The 22,682-nt window shown below is 42.1% G+C and overlaps 1 protein-coding gene across 1 annotated transcript; it reads right to left on the bottom strand.

The window, feature by feature from the left end:
• Positions 1-914: 914 nt before the first annotated feature.
• On the bottom strand, positions 915-22,243 carry LOC309804037 (uncharacterized protein). The gene is made up of 5 exons (XM_082621041.1): positions 22,032-22,243; positions 20,893-20,980; positions 16,881-17,007; positions 15,847-15,942; positions 915-3,322 (listed from the first exon to the last, which is right to left on the bottom strand). Exon 5 carries the CDS (start codon positions 3,252-3,254, stop codon positions 2,187-2,189), a length of 1,068 nt encoding a protein of 355 aa, XP_082477167.1. The 5' UTR covers positions 3,255-3,322; positions 15,847-15,942; positions 16,881-17,007; positions 20,893-20,980; positions 22,032-22,243; the 3' UTR covers positions 915-2,186.
• Positions 22,244-22,682: the final 439 nt, after the last annotated feature.

Below are 22,682 nucleotides of genomic sequence, written 5' to 3'. Positions count from 1 at the left end.
TTCTCATTCACCAACCTCATCTCTTTGCTTGTGAACACCATGTCTGGTTTCTAATCCATTATCTTGTCTCCTGTTCTCCATATATGCTATCCCTGCTTGAGTTTGGACTCTCATTCACCTATCACTTGAATTACCATAGCCCAGATTTCTAGGCATCAGTCTATACAGCTTTAATACATACGAAACACACCCTCTATACATCATTGCCAGAACAATGTTCCTTACTTAACATTTTTAACTGACTCCATCAATTTCAGGATAAAATCCAAACTTCTTTTCATGGCAAATAGGCCCTTTGTGTTCTGGCCTCTGCCTTCTACTCAGACTTTAACATCTGCCATTCTCCTGCTAATTAGTTCTATACTTGAGTTTCCATAAAGGTGTCATGGTATTACTCACCTCTACCTCTGCTATTTGGAATGCTTATCTCATCCTCTGGAGAGTTCTTATTATTCTTTCAAAACCTGGCTCAGGCATCATTGCCTCTGGAAAGCGTTCTCTGATGTCACCACGTTTCCTTGGTTACATTCAATCTCTCCTTCATCACGTCCACATCTCTACAACTTTCTTGCACTGCAACATATTGTCACAACCTATCTATCTGCCTGTTAAAACAACCACACTTACATACAGTGACATAATAATTTGCTTTACTCATCTGATAGTCCTCCATCCCCTTTCCTCCATTCATGGCTTCTTGAAGGCCTGTGACTTTTTTCTTAAAATTCCCAGTGTGCAGCATAGTACATATCCCAAAGCTGGGACTCAAACAACCAACCAACCAAACTACTGAGTTGCTTATAAATTACTCCTTTTGTTTTCTTAAAATTGTTTGACACTAGAGAACACCAAGTAGGAAAAACATACTCTTTATTTCATGAAGTGATTGATGTACCTTCCAATATTTTGGCACATATGCTAGATTCATTAAACTACTTTTGACAGCCCCTTCTGCTGTGAATTTAGAATATATGTTATTAAATATATATGTATAATATATATTAAATATAATTTAATAGCTTTAAACTTGAAAACTGCTTCTTTTTCCATTTAATATACTTAAGATGACAGCTCACAGTATATAGCATGTATAATTTCATAATAAATGACTTCAGAGCAAAAAAAATAATTCTGAGAACAGAATTAAAAATTGTGTAGAAAATTTCCAATTCACAGCAATTACTAGAAGAACAAAGGAAGAGAACAGACTTTTATTTCTACTTTTAAATGAAATCCAGGCACAAAGTTTGACATCAAGTCAGGAAAAGGACAAACCCCAGAAAGTCAGAGGTAGTTTACAATTCATTTGTAACTTTCATTTGGTCCTTTTCTCTAAAAATGTATACTTTCTTTGACCACATCTTTTATATACTATTACAATGTCAGTTATTTTTAAAAAAGTATTAAGTTTACAGTTTAACAGGAAATCCAGTGCACACTTCCCATCATCACCCAGATGTTTACAACAATAACATATGATATGCAGCATGCGATGCTGTAGAGAAAACAATTACTTTACAAATGCCCAAAGTCAATGTCTCCAGTCCAGAATTCTTCATTTTAGGTTATTATAAAGTGTCTGATAGGACTGAACAATTTCCACTTTTCTCATTATCTATTACATAGGTTTATCCTTGGAATTTATTATTTGATGACTAAATCATAGAATGGCTTTTCATATCCATTACATTTATTACATCACTTTCATGTATTCTGATGAGCTTTGGTTTCAGAATGTCACACATGCAAACCTACTTTCTAGGGGTTCTCTTCAATATGAATTTTATGATGATTAGTAAGAGATGACCTGTGATTGAAAAGTTTCCCACATGTATTACATTCATAGGGTTTCTCTCCAGTATGAATTCTCTGATGGGCAATACGTGATGAGCTTTGTCTAAAAGTTTTCCCACATGTATTACATTTGAAGGGTTTCTCTCCTGTATGAATCCTTCGATGTTGAATAAGAGCTGATCTTTGGCCAAAAGATATCCCACATTCTTCACATTGATATGGTTTCTCTCCTGTGTGAATTCTCTGATGATTACTAAGGGATGAGTTACACCTGGATGTTTTCCACACTCATTACATTTATAGGGTCTTTCTCCAGTATGCATTCTCTGATGTTGAATAAGAGCTGAACTTTGTCTGAAGGCTTTCCCACACACTTTACATTTACTTGGTTTCTATCCAGTATGAATTCTTTCATGAATAATAAGTGTTGAGTGGGAACTTAAGGCTTTACCACATTCATTACAATTATAAAACTTCTCACCAGTATGAATTATTTGGTGTCTGTTAAGTCGTGAAATAGCAATGAAACCTTTTCCACATCCATTACATCTATAAGGCTTTTCTCCAGTGTGAATTCTTTCATGTTGAATAAGAGATGCACTCTGACTGAAGGCTCTCCCACATTCACTACATTTAAAAGGTTTCTCTCCTGTGTGTATCCTCCGATGATAACGAAGGGATGAACTAGACTTAAAGGTGTTGCCACATTCATTACATAAATAGGACTTCTTTCTGGAATTCATTCTCTGACATCCAGGAAGGGATGTGTTGCAACTAGATGCCTTCCTACCTGGATTATATTTATAGAGGTTTTCTCCAGCATGGATTTTTTGATGTATAAAAAGGCCTGACCTTCTGCTGAAGGATTTACCACATTCTTTACATCTATAGGATTTCTCCACAGTGTGTGTTCTTAGGGGTTTATAAAGGGATGTACTGAGAGTGAAGGCTTTCCCACATTCTTTACGTATATACGGTTTCTCTCCAGTATGAGTTATTTGATGTTGAATAAGAGCTGAACTTTCGTTAAAGGCTTTCGAACAGTCTTTACATTTAAACAATTTCTCTCCACTATGGTTTATCTCATGTTTATGAAGGGATGAAGTATTAATGAAGGTTTTCTCACACATACTACATTTATAACGTTTCCCGGCTGTGTTGATTTTTTGTTGATTAAATAAATTGGAATTCTGTTTGAAGCTGTTTCCTTGTATTTCACATTTTGGTGGGGTGTTTTCTCTGGGAACCATCTGTTGCCTAACAAGGACTGACTTTGGGCTGACGTTTTGGCCAAATTCAGTATTTTTATGTTTTCTTTCTACAGTGAGGATTTTTTTGTGAGCGACTGAAACTATCTGAACACTTTCTTTTTCCTTCTGCTTTTTCTCTAATCTGTCTTCATATTTGCAAGGGTTTTCTAATTTGAAGTCCCAGGGTCCATTCCTTTTGGATCTTTTCATTATCAGCTTCTGAAATGAAGAACCTTGTGTTTGAGTTGACTTTGTGGTTTTATAACTGTTCTTCCATCCTGGAAGGGAAAGAAAAAACTGAAGATGTTCCATGTGATACAGCATTTGGCTACTGAGACTAAATGTATAGACTGAATATTGATGGTATTTAAATAAGGTCTTGGTATATGGCCAAAAACAGTAAGAAGAAAAACTTAGGAGATTTAAGCAGTACAGAGAATCAATCAACATGAGTTGAGAACAACAGGGTGGAGAAAAGATTAAACAAACCCATTTAAAGAGGGTGAGTGTAAGAGTGATCAGAAGAATTGGCTAATGGAAAATGGAGAAGAGGGATTCAAAGGGGAGCCATGAATTGGAAAAGGCAGCCTGGGATCAGAGTCCAAAGCCTATGATAGAATCCTAAATTATCTTCATGACATTTTTCTTCTTTGTGTAATCATTCCTAATCTGGAAAGTCTTCATCCCTTTTCCCTCATGCCAAATTCCTTTGTATCCTTCAGATTCAGTTCAAAAGTTAACTCTGAGTCCCTTCTTGACTCTGAGTTTCCACAGAGCATTCCTGTTATTATAGGCACTCACCACAGTGTTAAAAATATATATCTATATATTCTATATATGTAATTATATTTATCTATATCTAAATATTTTCACTTTCCTTTTCTACCCTAATGTTCTCTGCAAGCAGATTAGCATGCCCTATTCACCTACAGATCCTCCTAATGGCATCTGAATTATACACAAAATGTTTGTTTTGTTAACCTTCCTTAATAACTTATATATACCTAATTGGAACAATGTCAAATAATCTCAATTATTTATATATTAATTTCATACACACACACACATACACACACACAGGATTCAAGACTTGCATGAGAAGTTGCCTTCCAGGACAGTACATTATACAAGCAGTGGGAGGGTTTCAGAGCCAGTTCAAACAGGAAGTAATTACTGAATTAATCTACAGAGGTGCTAACAGGTAGGCATGAAGCCAAAAGTTGCAAGATAAGAAAGCAGCCTTGCTCATTTATCAAGCAGGAGATGCTATGCAAGCAGCATAGAAAAGAGTCAAAGATCAATAAGACAGGAATAAACATAAAATGGTAAAAAGGGCTAACATGATAAGGTGGTAAAAAACAGAATTAAATTCAATAAATTTTAAAGTTGGGTAAGGACACAATTCATTGAATATTAAATTCTGGTGGGGAATAGGTATACATATATTTTGGCATTTTCTCCTGGGCTAGAGTAACCATTTAAAGGGCTCCTTTGCAACTCACTGTATTTTGAGATTCCTATCTGACATTCACTTTCTCACCTGTTTACAGATTCTCTCTGCTTGGTGAACATAATACATTCTGCTTTTCTCTTTTCTTCTACCAGTGTTAACTTCTCAGTTTCCTTCATGGGTAACTTTCTATTTCTACTTTAAAACTGCTTTCCCTAGGGTTTGGGATTTTTTCCCCCATTCTACACACCCTCTCTGACTAATTTTAAATGCACCCATCTTTACTATTTTTTTAAGGCACTGATATTTGCCAAGCCGAGCAAGTGAGAATAACACTCATTTTAAAATACATATATAGATAAGTATCAATAAATCACTCATTAAATTAGGAACCACATCTTCTGGAAGAGACCATAATGTGCATTTTGTGTAATAGCTCTTTTTCACTTAGCCAATCACAAAACCTATCTGCTCTCTAATCTTTACTATTTGTTGTAACAGAAAGAGGAGGTTTTTTTATTTTATTTTCTGTTCAACACCTTTCAATTTCCTTATCCATCTAAGTCTTGCTTAAGTGATCCAAATTTCAATAACATTATTTGGGCACAAGTGTGGGAGGCAGTGGTAAAAATGGAGTACTTTCCCTGTGAACATCAGTCATTGGTTCTAGGTTACTACACGAGATGGGAAGAAAATAGCAAGATTCCAAAATTTTGGATTGTAGTTTATAAGGCAAAGTTAGAGACCCTGCCTTAGGTCTGTATGTAAAGACTGCAGTTTTACAACCAACAACTTTACTAGAGCCCTGAGCACTGGGCTTGGGTACCTAAATGGTACTCTGTTTCTCATGCTTTACTCTTCCACCATAGACTCCTAACTAGTCTCCCCACCTCAAATCGTGCTGTCAATTCAGTCTCCACACTGTAGCCACAGTAATCTTTCTAAAATCCACATCTTACCATGTTGCAAACTTCTGTAAGATCCTCCAAATTATCTTCAATTATTTGTATATAAGTAAGGTCCAGAGTACTTAACATGGTCAACAAGGTGTTTCATGATCTGACCTTCATTCACCTCGGTACTCATCTCCCTCCCCTGGTTTCTTGCCATGTATACTGAACTACATGCAGTTTCTGGAGCACTACATGTTTTTTTCTTATTTTGTTATATTTGCATATGCTGGAGACATCCTTTCCATTCACAAATATTTATTAACTGCCTACTATGGACCAGGTAATGATCCACAACTGCTGAGCCTGTGCACCTGGAGCCCGTGCTCCGCAACAAGGGAAGACATCACAATGAGAAGTCCGCGCACCGCAACAAAGAACCCCTGCTTGCTGCAACTAGAGAAAGCCCGTGCGCAGCAATGAAGACCCAACGCAGCCAAAAAAGAAAAAAAAAGCTGAAGAACTGAAAAAATCACTTAGGCATTGTAATACTAGAGGGCAAGAAAAGGAAGAAAAGCAGAAGAGTATGGTGGTCCAGAAGCCAAAGGAAGAAAGTACTCCAGTGAGGAGGCAATGATCAACTTTGTTAAACAATTTAAGAATTAAAAACTTAACCCTGATTGTGCCAAGATGGAGACTGTCTGGGATTTAATAACTGCTTTTCATGGACTAGTAAGGAAGAAAGCCCTACTGGAGTGCACAGAAGAAACAATGGGAGGTGAGAACATGGAGACATCAAGTATAGAAATGCTTTTGAAAAGTTCTGTTTAAAGGAGAATAGAGAAACAGGACATGGGGAGTTTTTATTTTTTAATGGAAGTAATTATAGCTACAAGGGTCCATACCAATACTGGGAAACTCACCTCAACTCTACTTCAAGTGCCAATGCCTTAGTCCAGAATGGGACTAATAACTTAAAACAGTCATGTTTCCCAATGAAGGGGACATCAGTCCTGGATTATGGACATCCTAACTGTTCTTTATGGTCTGCTTAAAGTTTTCTGTAGGTCTAAGATATGTCTCCTGAAGTGCAGTTCAACTTTTGCTCTCTCCCAGAATCAAGCCTGGGCCTGAGCTAACTCATGAACCAGGTTATGACTTAGGTCAGAAGTTTAGAGAACAGGTGATTTTGCCAATGACCACCACCCTGACTAGTTCCTGTCATTAGGTCTAGTTTCTCTTCCCTTGGTGCTTATGAAACCCTATGAGTCTCTCTTCAACCTTCTCTCCCTAGATGATTTCATCCACTCCCACACCTCCTATCTGAATGACTATCCTGAGCCTCAAAACACTTTACAGAGGTATTTCCAGCTGCCTGCTAGACTCTTCATTTGAGGATTTTTCTTCAAATTCAGCTTGTCCAAATCCGAATCCAGTGCATTCCTTTCAAACTCTTTTTGTGTTTCCAAGTTCTGAATTATATCATAACTTCTTCAGCTCCTTTGCCATCAATTCTTAGTTTCATCTCAGAAGCTTCTCTCCCCTGCATTCCAAGTCTAGTCAGTCATCAAATTCCCTTGAATCTCTTCACTAAGATGTCTCTAACAACCATCATTAATACATCCAAGTTCAGGATCTCCTTACTCAATAGTGACTATTGCTATTGACCTTCAAATTGATCCCCTGACCTGTTTCTCACCTTTCTAGTATTACTTCCCACTGAACTTAACCTTCTTACTATATAGAACTCCTCTTATTATTTCAAAAAGCACTGACTGCTCCTTATTTAATTCATTCAGCAAATACTTAAAAAGCACCTACAACATGTCAGGCTCTATCTTAGGCATGTGATCCACAAGACATTCCAGATCTGGTAATGAAAAGAAACAGTTAACTTCTTTAAGGAGCTCCCAGTTTGGCATTAGAGACAAAAAAGGAGAAGTGTGGTAATTTATACAACAAAAACACAAGACAGAAATGGATGAAAATGTGAGCTTACAACAACATCCAAACTACCCTCAGATAGTACCAAGTACAAGCTGGGAAGGCGTACTAGTGGTGGCCAGAATTTGGGGGAAGAAATGTCTAAAATGGGATTTTAAAGGATTAGCCATAGATTAGATGGAGGGATAGTGTGAGGGCTAAAGGCAGCATCAAAATCTTTGAACCCAAGCCAACTTTCCAGACCTATATCCTTCCCACCTTATCCTACAGGTGGTCAGATTCAAAATTATTCCTATAAAAATGTCACATGCATTTGCAGTCTCGTAAGGTTTTCTAGAGTCAGAGAATTGAGGGAGCTATATGCTGAGAATTACACACAACACCACGATGGGGGCAGAACTACACATCTGTAAATATATTCCAGAATGCCTGTGTTGGTGAAAAAGAGAAATGCTGTTTTAGAAATTCTGTTGTTGGTAATTCTGATTTTTAAAGCTTTTTATTATGGAAGATGTTCAACATGTACAAAAGTGGAGTGAATTGTACAATGAATTGCCAAGCCAGCATCAACAATCACTAATGCTGTTTCATCTATTACCTTATTATGGGTTGAACTGCATCACCCAAAAAAGATATGTTGAAGTCCTAATTTCCAATAACTCAGAATATAACCTTATTTGGTAAGGTTAAGTAACTTTGCAGATTCAATCAAGTTGAGATGAGGTGATTAGGGTAGGTTTTAATATGACTGGTGTCTTTATAAAAGGGAAATTTGGACACAGGCAAGCACAGAAAGACCATGTCAAGATACCCCAGGGGAACACCAAGTGACAAGAGAAGCAGAGACTGGAGTGATGCAGCTGCAAGCCAAGGAACAAGGACCACTGGCCACATCCAGAAGGTAGGGAGAGGCAAGGAAGGATTCTACCTGGAGTTTCAGAGGGAGAATCACCCCACAAAACTGTGAGACAATAAATTTCTGTTGTTTAAAGCCACACAGTTTGTGGCACTTTGTTGGAGCAGGCTGAGAAAATTAATACAACTCCCTTACGTCTCTTTCATTAGCATATGCTAAAGTACGCTAATTCTGTATTATATCATTTCATCAATAATACTTCAGAACACATTTCTCAAAGATAAGAACTCTATTTGTAAACATAACCACATATTTTTATTATAACCACCAAAATCAACATTATTGTTTGAAGTTATTTTTGCCTGTAAGGTATTAATTACATGTTCTTCACCCAATTCCAATGTGGTGGGGGGGGGGGCGGTTTCCACATCAATAATAAGCAATTCTTGGATACCAACTGGGTGTCCTCAATTCAGCTCAACTCTGACATTATCTACCTGGAGATAGCATCATATCCCACAGGTTAAGGTTTCAGTCCTACAAGACTGCCCCCTGCCTCCCTCAGACACCAGTCACAAACCCAGGTTATCATCTGTACTTCTGACCAACTGGCTATAAATCAGAGGTTCCCACGACCCCCTTCTTACGTTTGGTTAATTTGCTACCGTGGCTCATGGAACTCAGAGAAACATTCTGCTTACTAGATCACCAGGTAATTATAAGAGGATATAACTTGGGAACAGCCAGATGGAAGAGATGCACAGGTCAATGTATGGGGAAAGGGAATGGAATTTCTAAGCCCTCTCTAAGTACACCACACTCCCCAGATCTCCACATATTCACCAACCCAGAAGCTTTCTGAATCTGTCCTTTTGGGTTTTTATGGAGGCGCCATTATACAGGCATGATTGATTAAATCATTGGCCACTGGCAACTAATTCAACCTCCAGTCCCCCTCCCCTCCCTGGAGGTCAACTTTCAAACCTCTAATCACATGATTGGTTATGGCAACCAGGCCCCATCTTAAGATAGGGTCCAAAAGAAACCTCATTAACATAACAAAGACACCTTTGTGGCTCTCATCACCTAGGAATTCCCAGGGTTTTAGGAGCTCTGTACCAAATATATATTACTTATTATAAACCATAATATTTATATAAATCACTAAGGATCTTTATTCAAGCTGCTGTGATTTAAAAGCATTTGAGATAATTTTTCTCTGTGACTAAGCCAACAACCTGAAACACAATTAGGGTCATTTGTTTCATTTTGCTTTCAATATTTATGGAACACTTTTTCATTTTTGTTTAATCTTGTTTTATAATTTATTTATTTTTTTTTTTTTTGCGGTACTTGGGCCTCTCACTGTTTTGGCCTCTCCCGCTGTGGAGCACAGGCTCTGGACACACAGGCTCAGTGGCCATGGCTCACGGCCCAGTCGTTCTGTGGCATGTGGTTATCTTCCCGGACCGGGGCACGAACCCCTGCATCGGCAGGCGGACTCTCAACCACTGCGCCACCAGGGAAGCCCTATAAAACATTTTTATGGTTCCAAAGTCAACATTATAAAAACAAGGTACCTTAAAAAAATTCTACATTCTATCCTTGTTCTCTCAATCCTTTTTCTTTTTCTTCCTTCACCTTATAGGTAACCATTTTTATAGATCTGCTTTTATCCTTTTTTTTTGCCTTCTCTATTTTTTTTTAATATAAGCAAATATACACTTTGTCTTTTTTGGTATCTCCTCCTTCCTTTGATAAAACTCCTATTCTCACTGTTCTGTTCTGCACTTTCCCCTACTTAGTAATATTATCACCCCACAGTGGAATTTACAGAATTCTTCCTCATTCTTATTTACAGTGAGAATTCCACCATGAGAATGTCCCTCAGCTTATTCAACCAGATTCCTTTGATGGACAGTTGGATTAACTCTAACTGTAATACACCAGGACATCATATGGGTACACGATAAAGGTACAGCTTTAAACCAATATCCATATTGCTAATTAGAAACCACAGCATTTATAAAATTCTAGCCCAAACTGGACCCAATGGGCTAACATTATCCAAAGCCACATACAACCAAAATCACCTCTTCTGCCAGCCAAGAAGAGAGCTAGCTGAAGGCCGTAGAACTACTCCTTAGAATGAGGAAGCTCTTTATGTACTGACATGGAAAGAGTTTCAATATATATCAAGAGAAAGGGGCAGAATAATGTGTGCTGTATAATATAATTGGAGTGGACAGAGAAAAACAAGAAATATTTGTTTATATTTGCATAGAAGAGCTCTCCAACTACTGCCTCCTTGTCACATCTCACCTTGTCGTATCCCACACATATTAATCTCCTCCTGCTCACTCACCCCTCGTGGGCTCCATTCTGGCTTCTGTCCTTACCACTACTCTAAGGCAACCATGACCTTCATGTGACAAAGGCAAGATGCTCTCTTCAGTCCCCACCTAACTTACCTCTCAGCAGCATCTGATAGTGACCCCTCATTTTCCTTCAGATGCTCACTACCTAAGCTACAGTGACCCTGAACTTGCCTCCAAATTCTTCTCATGTTCCACCAGCTTCAATCTCCTTTGTGTGCTCATTTTCCTCTACCTGATCTTTAATCCTTGGAGTTCCACAGGTTTGAGTGCTAGGCCCCTGATTCTTTTCACTCTGTACCCTTTTCACAGGCCAGCTTCATCTATAAACATACTCTAGGCAAGACTTCTCTACTCTCCATACCTAATTATACAAAACCCAGCTCAAAACAGCAACTTGAGTGTCTCAAAGACAGCTCAACTGAATTTATGATTATTTCCTCCCCCCAACCTGTATAACCTTTTTGTCTCTGTAATTGGCACCAGTTCTGAATCAAAACTTTAAAAGGCATCCTTCACACCTCTCCCTCCGCTAATCAATTACCAAGACTTGTTTATTCTGCCATCCAAATATGTCTCAAGTTCATCTACTTTTCCCTACCTCTACTGATACCATCCTTTATGAGACTTGACTTCAATGACACTAGACTCCCGAGTTTCCTTCTATAGTACACCTTACCCTTGTCTTCCCTATGGGTTCATTTCTCTCTGCCTAGCCATGAAATGCCAGAGTTCCTCAAGATTGAGTCCTAGGCTCTTTCTTGCTCTTGCTGTACTCTGAATCCACTCCACAGGCTAACTCAAACTCAACCACTCTTTCAATTATCTTTAGTGACAGGGTCTCCCAAATTTACATTTAATGCCCAGGGTATATTATAAGGGGTGGAACTCCAAATCAAACAGGCTATTTGACATCTCCACTTGAATAAATGGGTCAACCAAAGACAATTTAAGTCATCCAAAACCATATTTATACCATCCCCCAAATCTGATCTCCTAGCACCACTATCTCAGTGAAGGATATCACTGTCCATCCCAGAACAAACCACAAACCAAGCACGCATCCTTGACAACTCCATCTCCTCTATCTTCCATATCTAAACCATCTCCAAGTCCTGTTGCTTTTATCTGCCAAATATCTCTGCAACTGGTTCCCTTTTTTCGGTCTCCATCACGACTACCTAACCAAGTCATTCATACATTCACTAACTAACTGGAAGCTGACTCTGACCAGACACTATTTTAGGTACTGGGGACATGGGAACAAATGAAACAGACAACCCAGCATGAGGGAATTTACAATCCAGAGGAAGAGCTGATAATAAATAAATATGTACTATTTGGCAGTAATAAGTACTCTGAGAGAAAATGAAGCATGGTGAGGGGATAAAGAATGTGGAGGACAAAGGACCTGTGTCCTGTGGAGGACAAAGAACAAAGGATGAGCTGTGTCTAACTGACAAAGTGCCATCTGAGCAGAAACCTGTATAGTGTGAGGAAGTGAGTCAAGTGGGCTCCTGGCCATCACGAAGAATGGTCCAGGAGAGGAAAAAGCAAGTGCAGAGGCCCTGAGGTGGGAGCCTGCTTGGCCTTCCTGATGAACTACAAGGAGGCCAGGGTGATTAGAGTTCTCCAATGAAGGGCAGAGAGGAAGGAGGTGAAGGCAAAGAGGTAGCTGGGGTCAGACCACAAAGGCCTCTGAGGGCCACGCTGGGGGCTTTGGATTGTGTTCTATGTGATAGAAGCCACTAGAGGTTTTGAGCATGCGAGTGAGATGACCTGATCTATCTTTTAAATAGACCATTCTGGCAGCTACAAGGACAGTAGATGTTGGTGGCAGAAGAGGAGCACAGGGGATGAGAACAAGTCTAAATCAAACATAGTAAACAGGGCTACAGAGCATTTGGGCTCAACTTTCACCTTGTAAGAAATTCACTCCTTAAAATCACTGCATGATATTTCATTAGGCTGCCACTATAACCCCTACAGCACCTTTCTGCAAATTAGAAAAAGACCCCTATTCTCTGTGCAGATGAAGCCCCAGCAAGTCTCAGTGAGTCGAAGGCAGTCCAAAAGCAACCCCTTAGCTGACCACCCTTCCAGGTTCAGTCTGCCCTGAATTCTTGCATAAATATAACAAAGGAAGAGAAAAAGACAAAGAAAGAAAAACACCTTTTCATTGGAGGTAACTGTTTACCTAGATCATCCCTGGATTTTAAACTTTTTGAATAAAAGAATATTTTCATGTTAGGTGTAAATCAAACTCATGAGACGTTCAAGTTGATTGAATCACATTATGCTTATTTTATATATAGATAACTTATATACATAATATGCCAGAATAGTGATTAGACTTTGGACTCATTTCTTAAGTAAGAGACTCAGATGAGACGTGTACCCTTTGAGCCATTTCCTCCCATCTCTCAACATGAAACATACAGATCCAGGGATGACAGTTTGTTTTCCCTTTTTGTCTTGTTTTTCCTATTTGTGAGGAGTCTTGAAGTGAAAATTATATTTTAAAAACACACTTGGAGGCAATTAGAGGTTCTAGGAGTCCTACCCTGGAAGCATAAGCTTTTCTGTCACCGGTTGTTCAAAGGGTTGGTTTTTGGTTTTGGTCTACAGTTAATGATCAAGGTACTTCCAAGAACATCCAGGTCCCTCACCTAAGCTCACAGGGAAGTGAGCTCCCCTTGGAAGGGAAACTGTTCCAAGGGCACTTTAGTCCAGGCAAATGGGAGACTCGCCAGGGGTGCAGGAGAGACACAACCACACGCCAGCACACCCAGGATGCCCCATCTCACTGTCTCCTTTGACCAAAGAGAGGAGGTTCATCCCATCAAGAGAAATGCACACACTGCTTGGCTCTGATGGCCTTACTTCCTCCAGACACCCACTCAGAGTTTTCCTTTGGGGACAGTTTCCCAAACCTGAGAAGGACTTGACATCACCACTAGGTGTTTTCAGGGTCTCTCTGGACAGCTTTCGACTCCAGTCATACTTTCTATTCAGTTTAATCCAACTAACATTTCACTCAGGAAGGGGGACTCCTCATGGATCAGAGGCTCCCGAGGCGAATGGAAAGGGAACAATTCTTCCGTCTCTTCCTTTGATCTTCCATGCCATACTCAGTCCACACCTGACGCCCCTCCTAAACTCTCCACTGGTTTCCTGCTGCCTGCGTTCTCTGTTTACTTTGTGGTGGTCTCTAGCAGTTCCCACAAAATTAGAATATTTCTCCCAAGTGACAGTTAAAAGATATAAGGAGAGATAAGTGTGGTTCCCACCTCAAAAGATCTCACATTATACGGGGAAGAATGAGCTCTACTAAAGGTGTGGGCGCTTTAGGGATCGAGACAGCCTGTCCCACAGCCCTTCTGCTGGGCCCGCATTGTGAGGGGTCATCACTGACTCATCTGGACCTGACAGCAACCTCAGACAAGTCCTACTACGTCTATGGCAGGTGGCTCCACATTGGTTGCAGGCTGATCCTTGCACAATATAAACCTGGGCTCGTGGCCAGGGTACTTCAACTCCTCAGAGGCTGTGCCTGGCTCTCAGGTCCCGGCCCCCTCTCCCTGCTCCCGTCTCCACACACCGGCTTCCTTTGTCTGGACTCTCGGACATGCTCTTCCTGTGCCTGAACGCTTCTCACAATGTGGGATCCGGCCCTTCCTCGGGAAGCCTTGCCCACAGCACCCCTCCTGTTCCACATTCTCACAGCACCTGTGGCTCTTCCCCCGAGGTCCTCACCGGAGGCTGTCATTCCACAGCCCTGTGTGCGATTAGCCTCCCCCTCCACTGAGCTCCGCCAGGGCAGGACCTGCATCCTTCTGTCCAAGGTTGCACTGCTGTTTATCACGGGACAGGAAAGCAGTGAGCAAGGCTTAGAACCTGGCTCCCCCAGAGCCCTGGCCTCCCCAGGTCAACAGCTCTCAGTCCTCAACTTCCATGACAGCCGAATCTGCCAGTTTTCTCCTCTGGTGACTTCTTCTCAGGCTCAGCCACAGATTCTTCCTTCTTAACCCACCTCATAAAACTGAGGTTTCCTGGGACTCTGTCCTCTCCTCCGGTCCCTCATCTGCTCAGCTCAAGGCTTCAAATGCCACCTTTGCACTGATGGCTCCCTGACCTCCCTGTTGAGTTCTGACCCTGTTTACCTTCTACAGCTGTCCACTGGTGACCTCTACCCATATTTCACTAACATTTCAAATGAAACCCATCCCACACCGAACCTGTCCTATACCCTTAATAAAGGGACCTCTCCTCTTTCCTGAACTCACTGCACATGCCTTCCTCCAGGTAATGTCTTGCCTACATTATGGAATAATCTCCAGAAGGTTCCCACCTCTAGTTTTTCCTCACTTCAAATCTAGGACCAACAGTGTTTCCAAAGTAACCATTCTTAGTTAATTGAAACTGTGTAATAAGGACTCATGAATATATTCTCTGTGAAAATTTTAATAACATTGCATGTAACTAAAGTCCTCTTTCATCAATGCCCATTCTCAGTCCCAATCCAAATGTAACTAGTTACCAGCTTAGGTGTCCCCCGACCTTTCTCTTGGCACTTACACGCACATAATGCATATAGACAAACACCCACCTAATTTTCTTTACACATAAATGGCGATATGTCATAATAATGCACCGTAACTTGCTTTAGTCCTTCACGTAGCTTGGAGCTCTGCCCACACCAGGGCTGCTGCTTTCTGACTGTGGTGCTGTGTGCCAGTGTAGGGACCCACCTCAGCTTCTTTAGCCTTTACTGAAGGACGTTTAAAGTATCTCAGACTCAGACTATTTTTTCTAAAATATCAACAACCATACAACTCTTCTGCTTGAAACTCTTCAATTATTTCCAGTCATCCATGGACAGTTCCCATCCCTAAGAACTGTACCAAAGCACTTCATAGTGTGGCCCCCACTTGGCTCTCTAATCTCATTTCCTTCCTCATCTCTTTCTTTTCCCATATACCCTGAGCTTCAGTCTGAATGAATTATCTGCAGTTCCTTAAATGCACTAAGTTTGCTGAATGAATGCATGACAATGTAGCCCTCCTCTGAAACAACAGGAAATCACAAGAGAAAAGATCCTGAGAGATTCACTTGTGCAGTAATTATCAGAGAAGAAGAGGAAGCTTGTGACTAGGGGCCTTAGCATCTCTTCTCCAAAACTTCTTCAGGACTGAGAACCTGCAGAAAATTCCCCGACCAACATCTCCGAGTTGCACATGCACTCACTTACCAGACTGCTGCCTGCAGACATTCCGCACCCACTCACCTAGAGAGGAGCCTCCAGGGCTTTCTTTCTCTACCTTCCAGGGATCTTCTCCTTACTGCAACAGGGAGATCACCTCAGGTTTGGAAAATGGGAGTCCTGCTCATAGACCAAAAAGAAGAAAAAAAAAGAAAAAGAAAAAAAAAGACTTGATTTTGCCTTGACACAAAGAGGTATCTGAGATCTGAGCGGAAAACTCAAAGGATGATACAGAGAACTTCTGTGGGATGCTCCAGTTGTGCCCCCACCATGTGAGGGGTGTGTTAGGGTAAAAGCAAGGGGCAATGTAACATTTAGTTGTATGTTAGTGAAGTATGATAAACATGCAGACTTGATTAACAGGGTGCTAATAGCTTTCTATACAAGAGGGAATATGTATATACTGTTAAATGTATGTTAAATGTACAGATTAAATTAATATTTGTAACAGGTATCTGTGGAAAGGATTATGTACCAAGTAGCTTGTTTAAAATGAGAAAACACTATCTGACTCCCTTTGAAAGATGGCAGCAGTCAGCAAACTATGGGTCATAGGCCAAATCTAGGCCACTGTCTGTTTATGCATGGCCCTTGAGCAAAGAATGGTTCAGAAAAAAAAAAGAAAAGGAATACGTTACAGAGACTATATGTGGCCCACAAAGCTGAAAATATTTACTCCCTGGCCCTTTACAGAAAAAGTTTGCTGATCCCTGTAAAAGAGAATTGAAAAAAGCCAGTGTTGGGTCAAAGAAAAAGGTTGAGGGATGCTCTCTGTTAAGAGATGAGCAAACACATCATAGTTCAGTCATAGTGGGAAAATGTTGCCTGCAGTGAGGGAATTTCTAATGTGCAGCTCTGTAGATTGTCCCATCCATGGGGCAATTCCATACCTACGAGGGAGAAAAAGGTTTTCAGGTTTATTTATGGAGATCCAGTTTGCACAGTGCTAAGGCAAAACTCAGCTAAAGTTTTTAATGACCCAGGGCTTTTACCCAGGAAATCAGATGCTGAGGTATCCCAATTTCTGAACTCTGTATCTACAGGGAAAATTTCCTTACCCAATGAGACAAGGTTACTATAGTTCTCCAGCATCACATCTTGGTACAAGTTTCTCTCAGAAGGAGCCAGCTTTCTCCACTCATCCCGTGTAAAGAACACAGCCACATCTTCAAACGTCACTGACACCTGTAGAGACAAGCATCTCAGCTCACCCAGGACCACCCATCACACAGGGTGAAAAAGGTGGCAGTGGGGAGTAGACGGGCTACCATGAAATGCTTCTATATTATTCTAGGTTCTGAAGGTTCCAGGTCATTTGCTTAATGAACAACTGACCAATGACAAATAGATACTGAGTAGCAGGAAGTATGAACCAGGCTCCGAGTTAACTGCTACAAGAGATGGGTGGAGGTATTAAGGCCATTAGTGGGAGTGTTAATTAGAATAATCTTCCTGTTGGCAATTTGATAACATACATTAGAAGCTTTAAAATGTGCATACTCTTTAACTCTCCAATTACTATATTTGTTTGATAATGAACACTGAACAAAAATGCACATGCAAGGACATTTATCATGGTGTTAGTAACAGCAAAGAAATGGAAACAACCTCAATAATCACTGAGGGAGCTAGTTTAAATAACTGAAGGCACTCTGTGCTCCCTAAAGCTTGAGGACAGTAATAATGGAAATTAAAATAGCTATAATTTATTGAATGCTTTTTTCAGGCTAAGTACTATTCTTAGAGCTTTATATTAACCTTTAGTGTGTATCTTTATTTTATCTTCACAACAACCCTATGAAGAAGGTACTATTATTGTGTCCATTTTACACAAGAGAAAACAAAGAGAAATTTATCCAAGTCACACAGCTGGTATGAAGGGAAAACTCACTCCTCCTGCATGTCTCCGCTACTCTTAATACAACACTACTTCACTTCTGACACCAGATGTGGGGGGTTTTCCACACACCAAGCAATTGTGGGACACCAGCTGGGTGTCCTACAATTAAACTTAATTCTGACACCTGAAGATAGTGTCAGATTCCCACAAGACTGGCCCCCTTTCAATGTCAATCACAAGTCCAGGTTGTTACCTGTGCTGCTGACTGACCGGCTATAAATTGGAGGTTTCTACAACCCTCTCCTCAGGTTTGATTAATTTGCCAGAGTGGCTCACAGAACTCAGGAAAACATTTACTTACTAGATTACTGGTTGATTATAAAAGAAGATATAGGAACTGGCAGGTGAAAGAGCGGCACAGGGAAGGGGTGCACAGCTTCCATGCTCTCTCGGGATTCACCATTCTCTCTGACTCTCTACATGTTCACCAACCTGGAAGAACTCTGAACCCTTCTGGGTTTTTATGGAGGTTCATTACATAGGCATGATTGATTAAATCACTGACCATTGGAGACGGATGCAACTTTCATCTCCTACGGTGGTGACAGATGGATAAGAGGGGTTATTGGGGGGCAGGACTGAAAATTCCAACACTTTAATCAAGGTTGATTCCCCTGGCAATTAGCCCGCATCCTTAGGTGGGGTACAAAAGTAACCTCATTAACATAAACTCTGGTGTGGATACAAAACACACCCATTGTGCCTTCATTGCTCTGAAGTAATTTCAGGGATAAAAAGCATATATTACTAACCACTTAGGAAATCACAAGGGTTTTGGAAATTATGTGCCAGGAACAGGGACAAAGACCAAATATATATTTCGTATTATAAATCACAACATCACTGGTCAGTGGTAGAGGTAGAATTCCAATCCAAGGAACTGCCTCTCAACGCCTATCTCATAGGCTTAAGTAATAAATGATAATCCATACAATGGAGGTAAAGAGCAGTGATGGTAGCACCACACTGTGAACGCACTTAATGCCAATATACTCAAAAATGGTTAAAGTGGTGAGTTTAATCTTATGTGTATTTTATCAAAATAAAAAGCTAAAATGATAAAATAAAAATATACATACATACATATGTACACATGTACATCAATAAATAATAAATAAATAAAGGTACACAGACAATTATTCTGAGGGCTGCGTACCAAAGGTATGACCATGATTATCTCAAGATGTTGGGGTAAGAGTGATTTTACGTTTTTATTCTCTGAGATTTTTAACATTAACATGCATTGCAGGTATAATAAGATAATTTATTGGCACATGGCAGGGAATACAAGAAATGATCTTTGCCCTCAAAAGAATTTACAATCCAACTGGCAGACAAGAAAAACGCGTGAAACAATTTGAACAAGAAAAGTGTCGCTGGACAGGACCATATACTATTTCCTCGTTCAATCCTCATTTTAGAGATGAGAAACACAAGGTCCAGGGCAGTTAAGACACCAGGTCACATACTTTATCAATGGCAGAGACAAGACGATAACTGAAGTTTTCTTTTAACCCAGCACTTGGTGGGTATATTCTCTCTCTGGTCTTAAACGTCCTGTCACTGAGTTTTACACACAATTCCACATAGTACTGACGTATCGGCAGCAGGTGAGGTTAGGGAGAAATGTCACATAGGACTCACAAGCAGGGATGGAGAAGATTCTGGGTAAGAGAGCAGCCTGGCTCTGTTGGAATGGAATGGGAAGGGCTTAGAAAAAAGTAGCCCAAATATGCAGAGGCAGGTCCTAGCCACAGTCTCAGAAGATCAACCACTACCACATTTCATGGGTCCAAAAGATACACAACATCACATTGCAGAGAACTCTGGTCATTTGGGGGCCAGGCCTGCCCTGTGTTCTGAAAGATGTACTAGAGGAAAGGCTGGATGATAACTAACATGAACTTAGAGGCCAGACATACCTGGGTTTGATTTCAGGTTGCCTGACTTCGTTGAGCCTCAGTTTCAAGTGTAAAATGGGGGTAATAACTTCTGCTTCGCTATGACAGTGAGAACAAAGGTGAAGCCCTCAGGATATTCCCCAGCAACGTTAACTACTATTGTTAGATGAGGATGAGTAAAGGAAGGACACTATAGTCATTTCTATCTACCAACAGTAGATAGATAGACATCATGAACTAGAATAACATCGTTTAGCTACCACAACCACCACATATTGAACATCTACTATGTGCCCGGCCCTGATAAGAATGCTTTCCATGCACTAACTCCCAGGATCCTCTCATCTACCCTTTGAGGTAGGCCCAGTTGCTGTATTCATGTTACAGGTGAAGAAGCTGAGGCACAGAGAGGTAAGAAACTGAGGCACAGAGAGGTGGAGTTTTTTGCCCAAGACCCATTAACAGCAACAGAGGAGATGGGCACAAACCTGGCCATCTGGCTCAAAAGCCCCACTGAGGAATCACCGTATACACTGCTTCTCCACTACCAATATCCCATGATATCCCATACACTGCTGCTTCCTGAGGAGTCTTCTCTCTGCTCTTGGAGTCAAGAGACCTCTCCATCTATGTCCCCACCAGCATGGCTATCCTTTGTTCACACAGTGGCTCACCTGGATGGGGTCCCACCCTCATTCTCACAACATAAAGATGAAAATGGCAGGTCAACATCAGTTTTCAAGAGAGTGACAGAAGCAAGGCACATGATCCAGAAAGTTAAGATGGAGAAAAACTAAAAACTATGGACTGGGAAAAGCCTGGCGAAGGTATCATGAGGATTTCTCAGGGGCGGAAAGAAAAAGAAAAGCATTCTGGCCAAGGGTAGGGAGGGGGACACGACTGAGCAAAGGAGACAGGCCAGAAAGGAGCTCTGCCAAGTGTGCATGTTTGTTTGTTCTGACCCCAAGTGGTATAAGACATGTGGCATCTTACCTATCAATTCAGTAATCATACAGTGAATTGAGATTAATGAATAAAAGAGTGTCTATTAGAAAAAAAAGAGAAACACAGGCCATGGATTGGGGGGTTGGAGGCAAGCATTCCCTATGCAATCCACCATCCACCAGGGTGGACCAACTCTTCCAAGGCAGAAGGACATGGGCTCCAAATCCTGGTGAAGACTGTATTGGGGAGAAAACTTCAGTTTAAGGGTAAAATAACAAAAAAAAACACATCTATCTCTAAGACCTGAGATGGCAATGAACTCACCCGAGACCTTGCTTCCCTCTGTTCAGTAGCCATGTCCTCTTTCTGGGCAGTTTCACCTTAGGATGGGAGAAGTCTCCAGAAGCCAGATCTGAGAGAAGAAAAAGGGAACCAGGAGGAAGCCCCTTCTGCTTTCTAGACCTCAGAATCAGCAGCTCTGAAACCTTTATACCACTTGAAAATGATGCCAAGTGCCCCCAGAGAAGGAAGTCAGAAGGAACGAGGGCTAGACAGGACCAGAGAGAAGGGCTGGGTCATCCTGGTCCAGGCCCAGCTCCTTCCCTGGCTCAGAGGAAAAGTCCTAGGACTCTATCAGCAGTAGCAGCAACTCCCTGAGCCTCACCGCGTGCCAGGCACTACCTATCAATACATCGAGTCCCACAGCACAGTTGGCATTGTCAGCACCCCATTTTATAGATCAGGAAACTGAGGGCAGAGTGGGAGCAACTTGTCCCAGTCCACACAGCCAGGGAGGGTGGCACCAGGGTTCCAGGCACCGCGGGCTCCAGAGCACCTGCTCTAACCTCCCTGCGTGCATGTGACAACTTTTCTCCACCTCAAGCATTCCCACCCAATTCCTCCCCCTCCTGTCAAGGAAACAATTTCCAGATTTCTAGAGAAAGCTGCTTCGGAAAGGGAAAACATCAGCTCTCCTATGGCGGGGAGGGGCTGCTGTCTTGAGGAAAGGGCACATTAAACCAAAGACCTGGGTCCAGTCCTGGCTCTGCCACTGGGGGAAGCCGGCGACTCACTTCTCGCGTAAAACAAGCCTGTCACTCGGGAGTGCAGGTGTGATGGTAAGGGGAGGAAATAATTTTCTCACGTTCACTGCCAGCCCGAAACAAATTCAAATGCCAGCAGGCGCTGAGCAGGTAGCGCGCTGGGAACTGGTCGGGAAGAAGCAGGAGGGTGGCTGGGTCCAGCCACTGGGGACGAATTGTCCGACCTGTCTCGTTCAGGGGCACGTCAGTGGGATGGCTGGGGGCGGCAGGCGAACAGAGCCAGGGGTGCCCGGCTCTCGACCCGCCGGCGCCCAGAAAGACCCAGCTCGCGTCTCTTGGGCCTGTGCCCCATGCCCCGGCGACGCATCCTCCCAAAGCCCGGTCCTCCCTCCCGCATCCTGCCTACCCCCCGCCGCTCACCTCGCCCAGGCATCGGGGGTTCCGCGGGCCGCAGGCTGGAGGCTCCGGAACTGCCACGGCCGGACAGAAGCTTCCGCTGGGGACTCCACGCGGTGCCGCCCTGGCGGACCTCTGGCAGGTAATCAGCTCACGCCACCGGCAAACGCCCAACGCCCGACGCCCCACGTAGCTCCGGGAGGGGCGGGGCAGGGACAGTCGCGAGCCCCCTCTGGGAAATGTAGTCCATGCGAGAACAAAAAATTCTGGGAAATGTAGTTCTTCGAGCTCGTCTGCGAGGAGAGCCCTGGCTGAGCCTATCACTTGTCCAGACCCCATTCTGGGTTCGTGGTCGAGCTCCTTGGGCTGCTGGCTCCTGGGTTCCCGGTTCTTCCAGGAGGAAACCGAGGTTCCTACAGGGCAGTGACTTGTAGCTCTGCATGTGCGTAAATGAGAGCAAGGCAAGTAGACAACCGCCAAGAACAAACCTATTTCCCCGTAAGTCTTTCAACAAGAGTGTATGGAGGACTTCCCTGGTGACTAAGTGGTTGAGAATCCGCCTGCCAATGCAAGGAACACGGGTTCGAGTCCTGGTCCCAGAAGATCCCACATGCCTTGGAGCAACTAAACCTGTGTGCCAGAACTACAGAGCCTGTGCTTTAGAGCTGGTGAGCC

This window comes from Mesoplodon mirus, assembly GCF_964341445.2.
Source record: "Mesoplodon mirus genome assembly, chromosome: 5".
NCBI classification, from domain to species: Eukaryota; Metazoa; Chordata; class Mammalia; order Artiodactyla; family Ziphiidae; genus Mesoplodon; species Mesoplodon mirus.
The sequence above is the reverse complement of the archived record's forward strand: the minus strand, read 5'-3'. Positions and strand labels throughout refer to the sequence as shown.

Coding starts and splice junctions, on each gene's coding strand:
- LOC309804037 (XM_082621041.1), bottom strand. CDS start 3,254: ATGAAAAGATCCAAAAGGAATGGACCCTGGGACTTCAAATTAGAAAAC.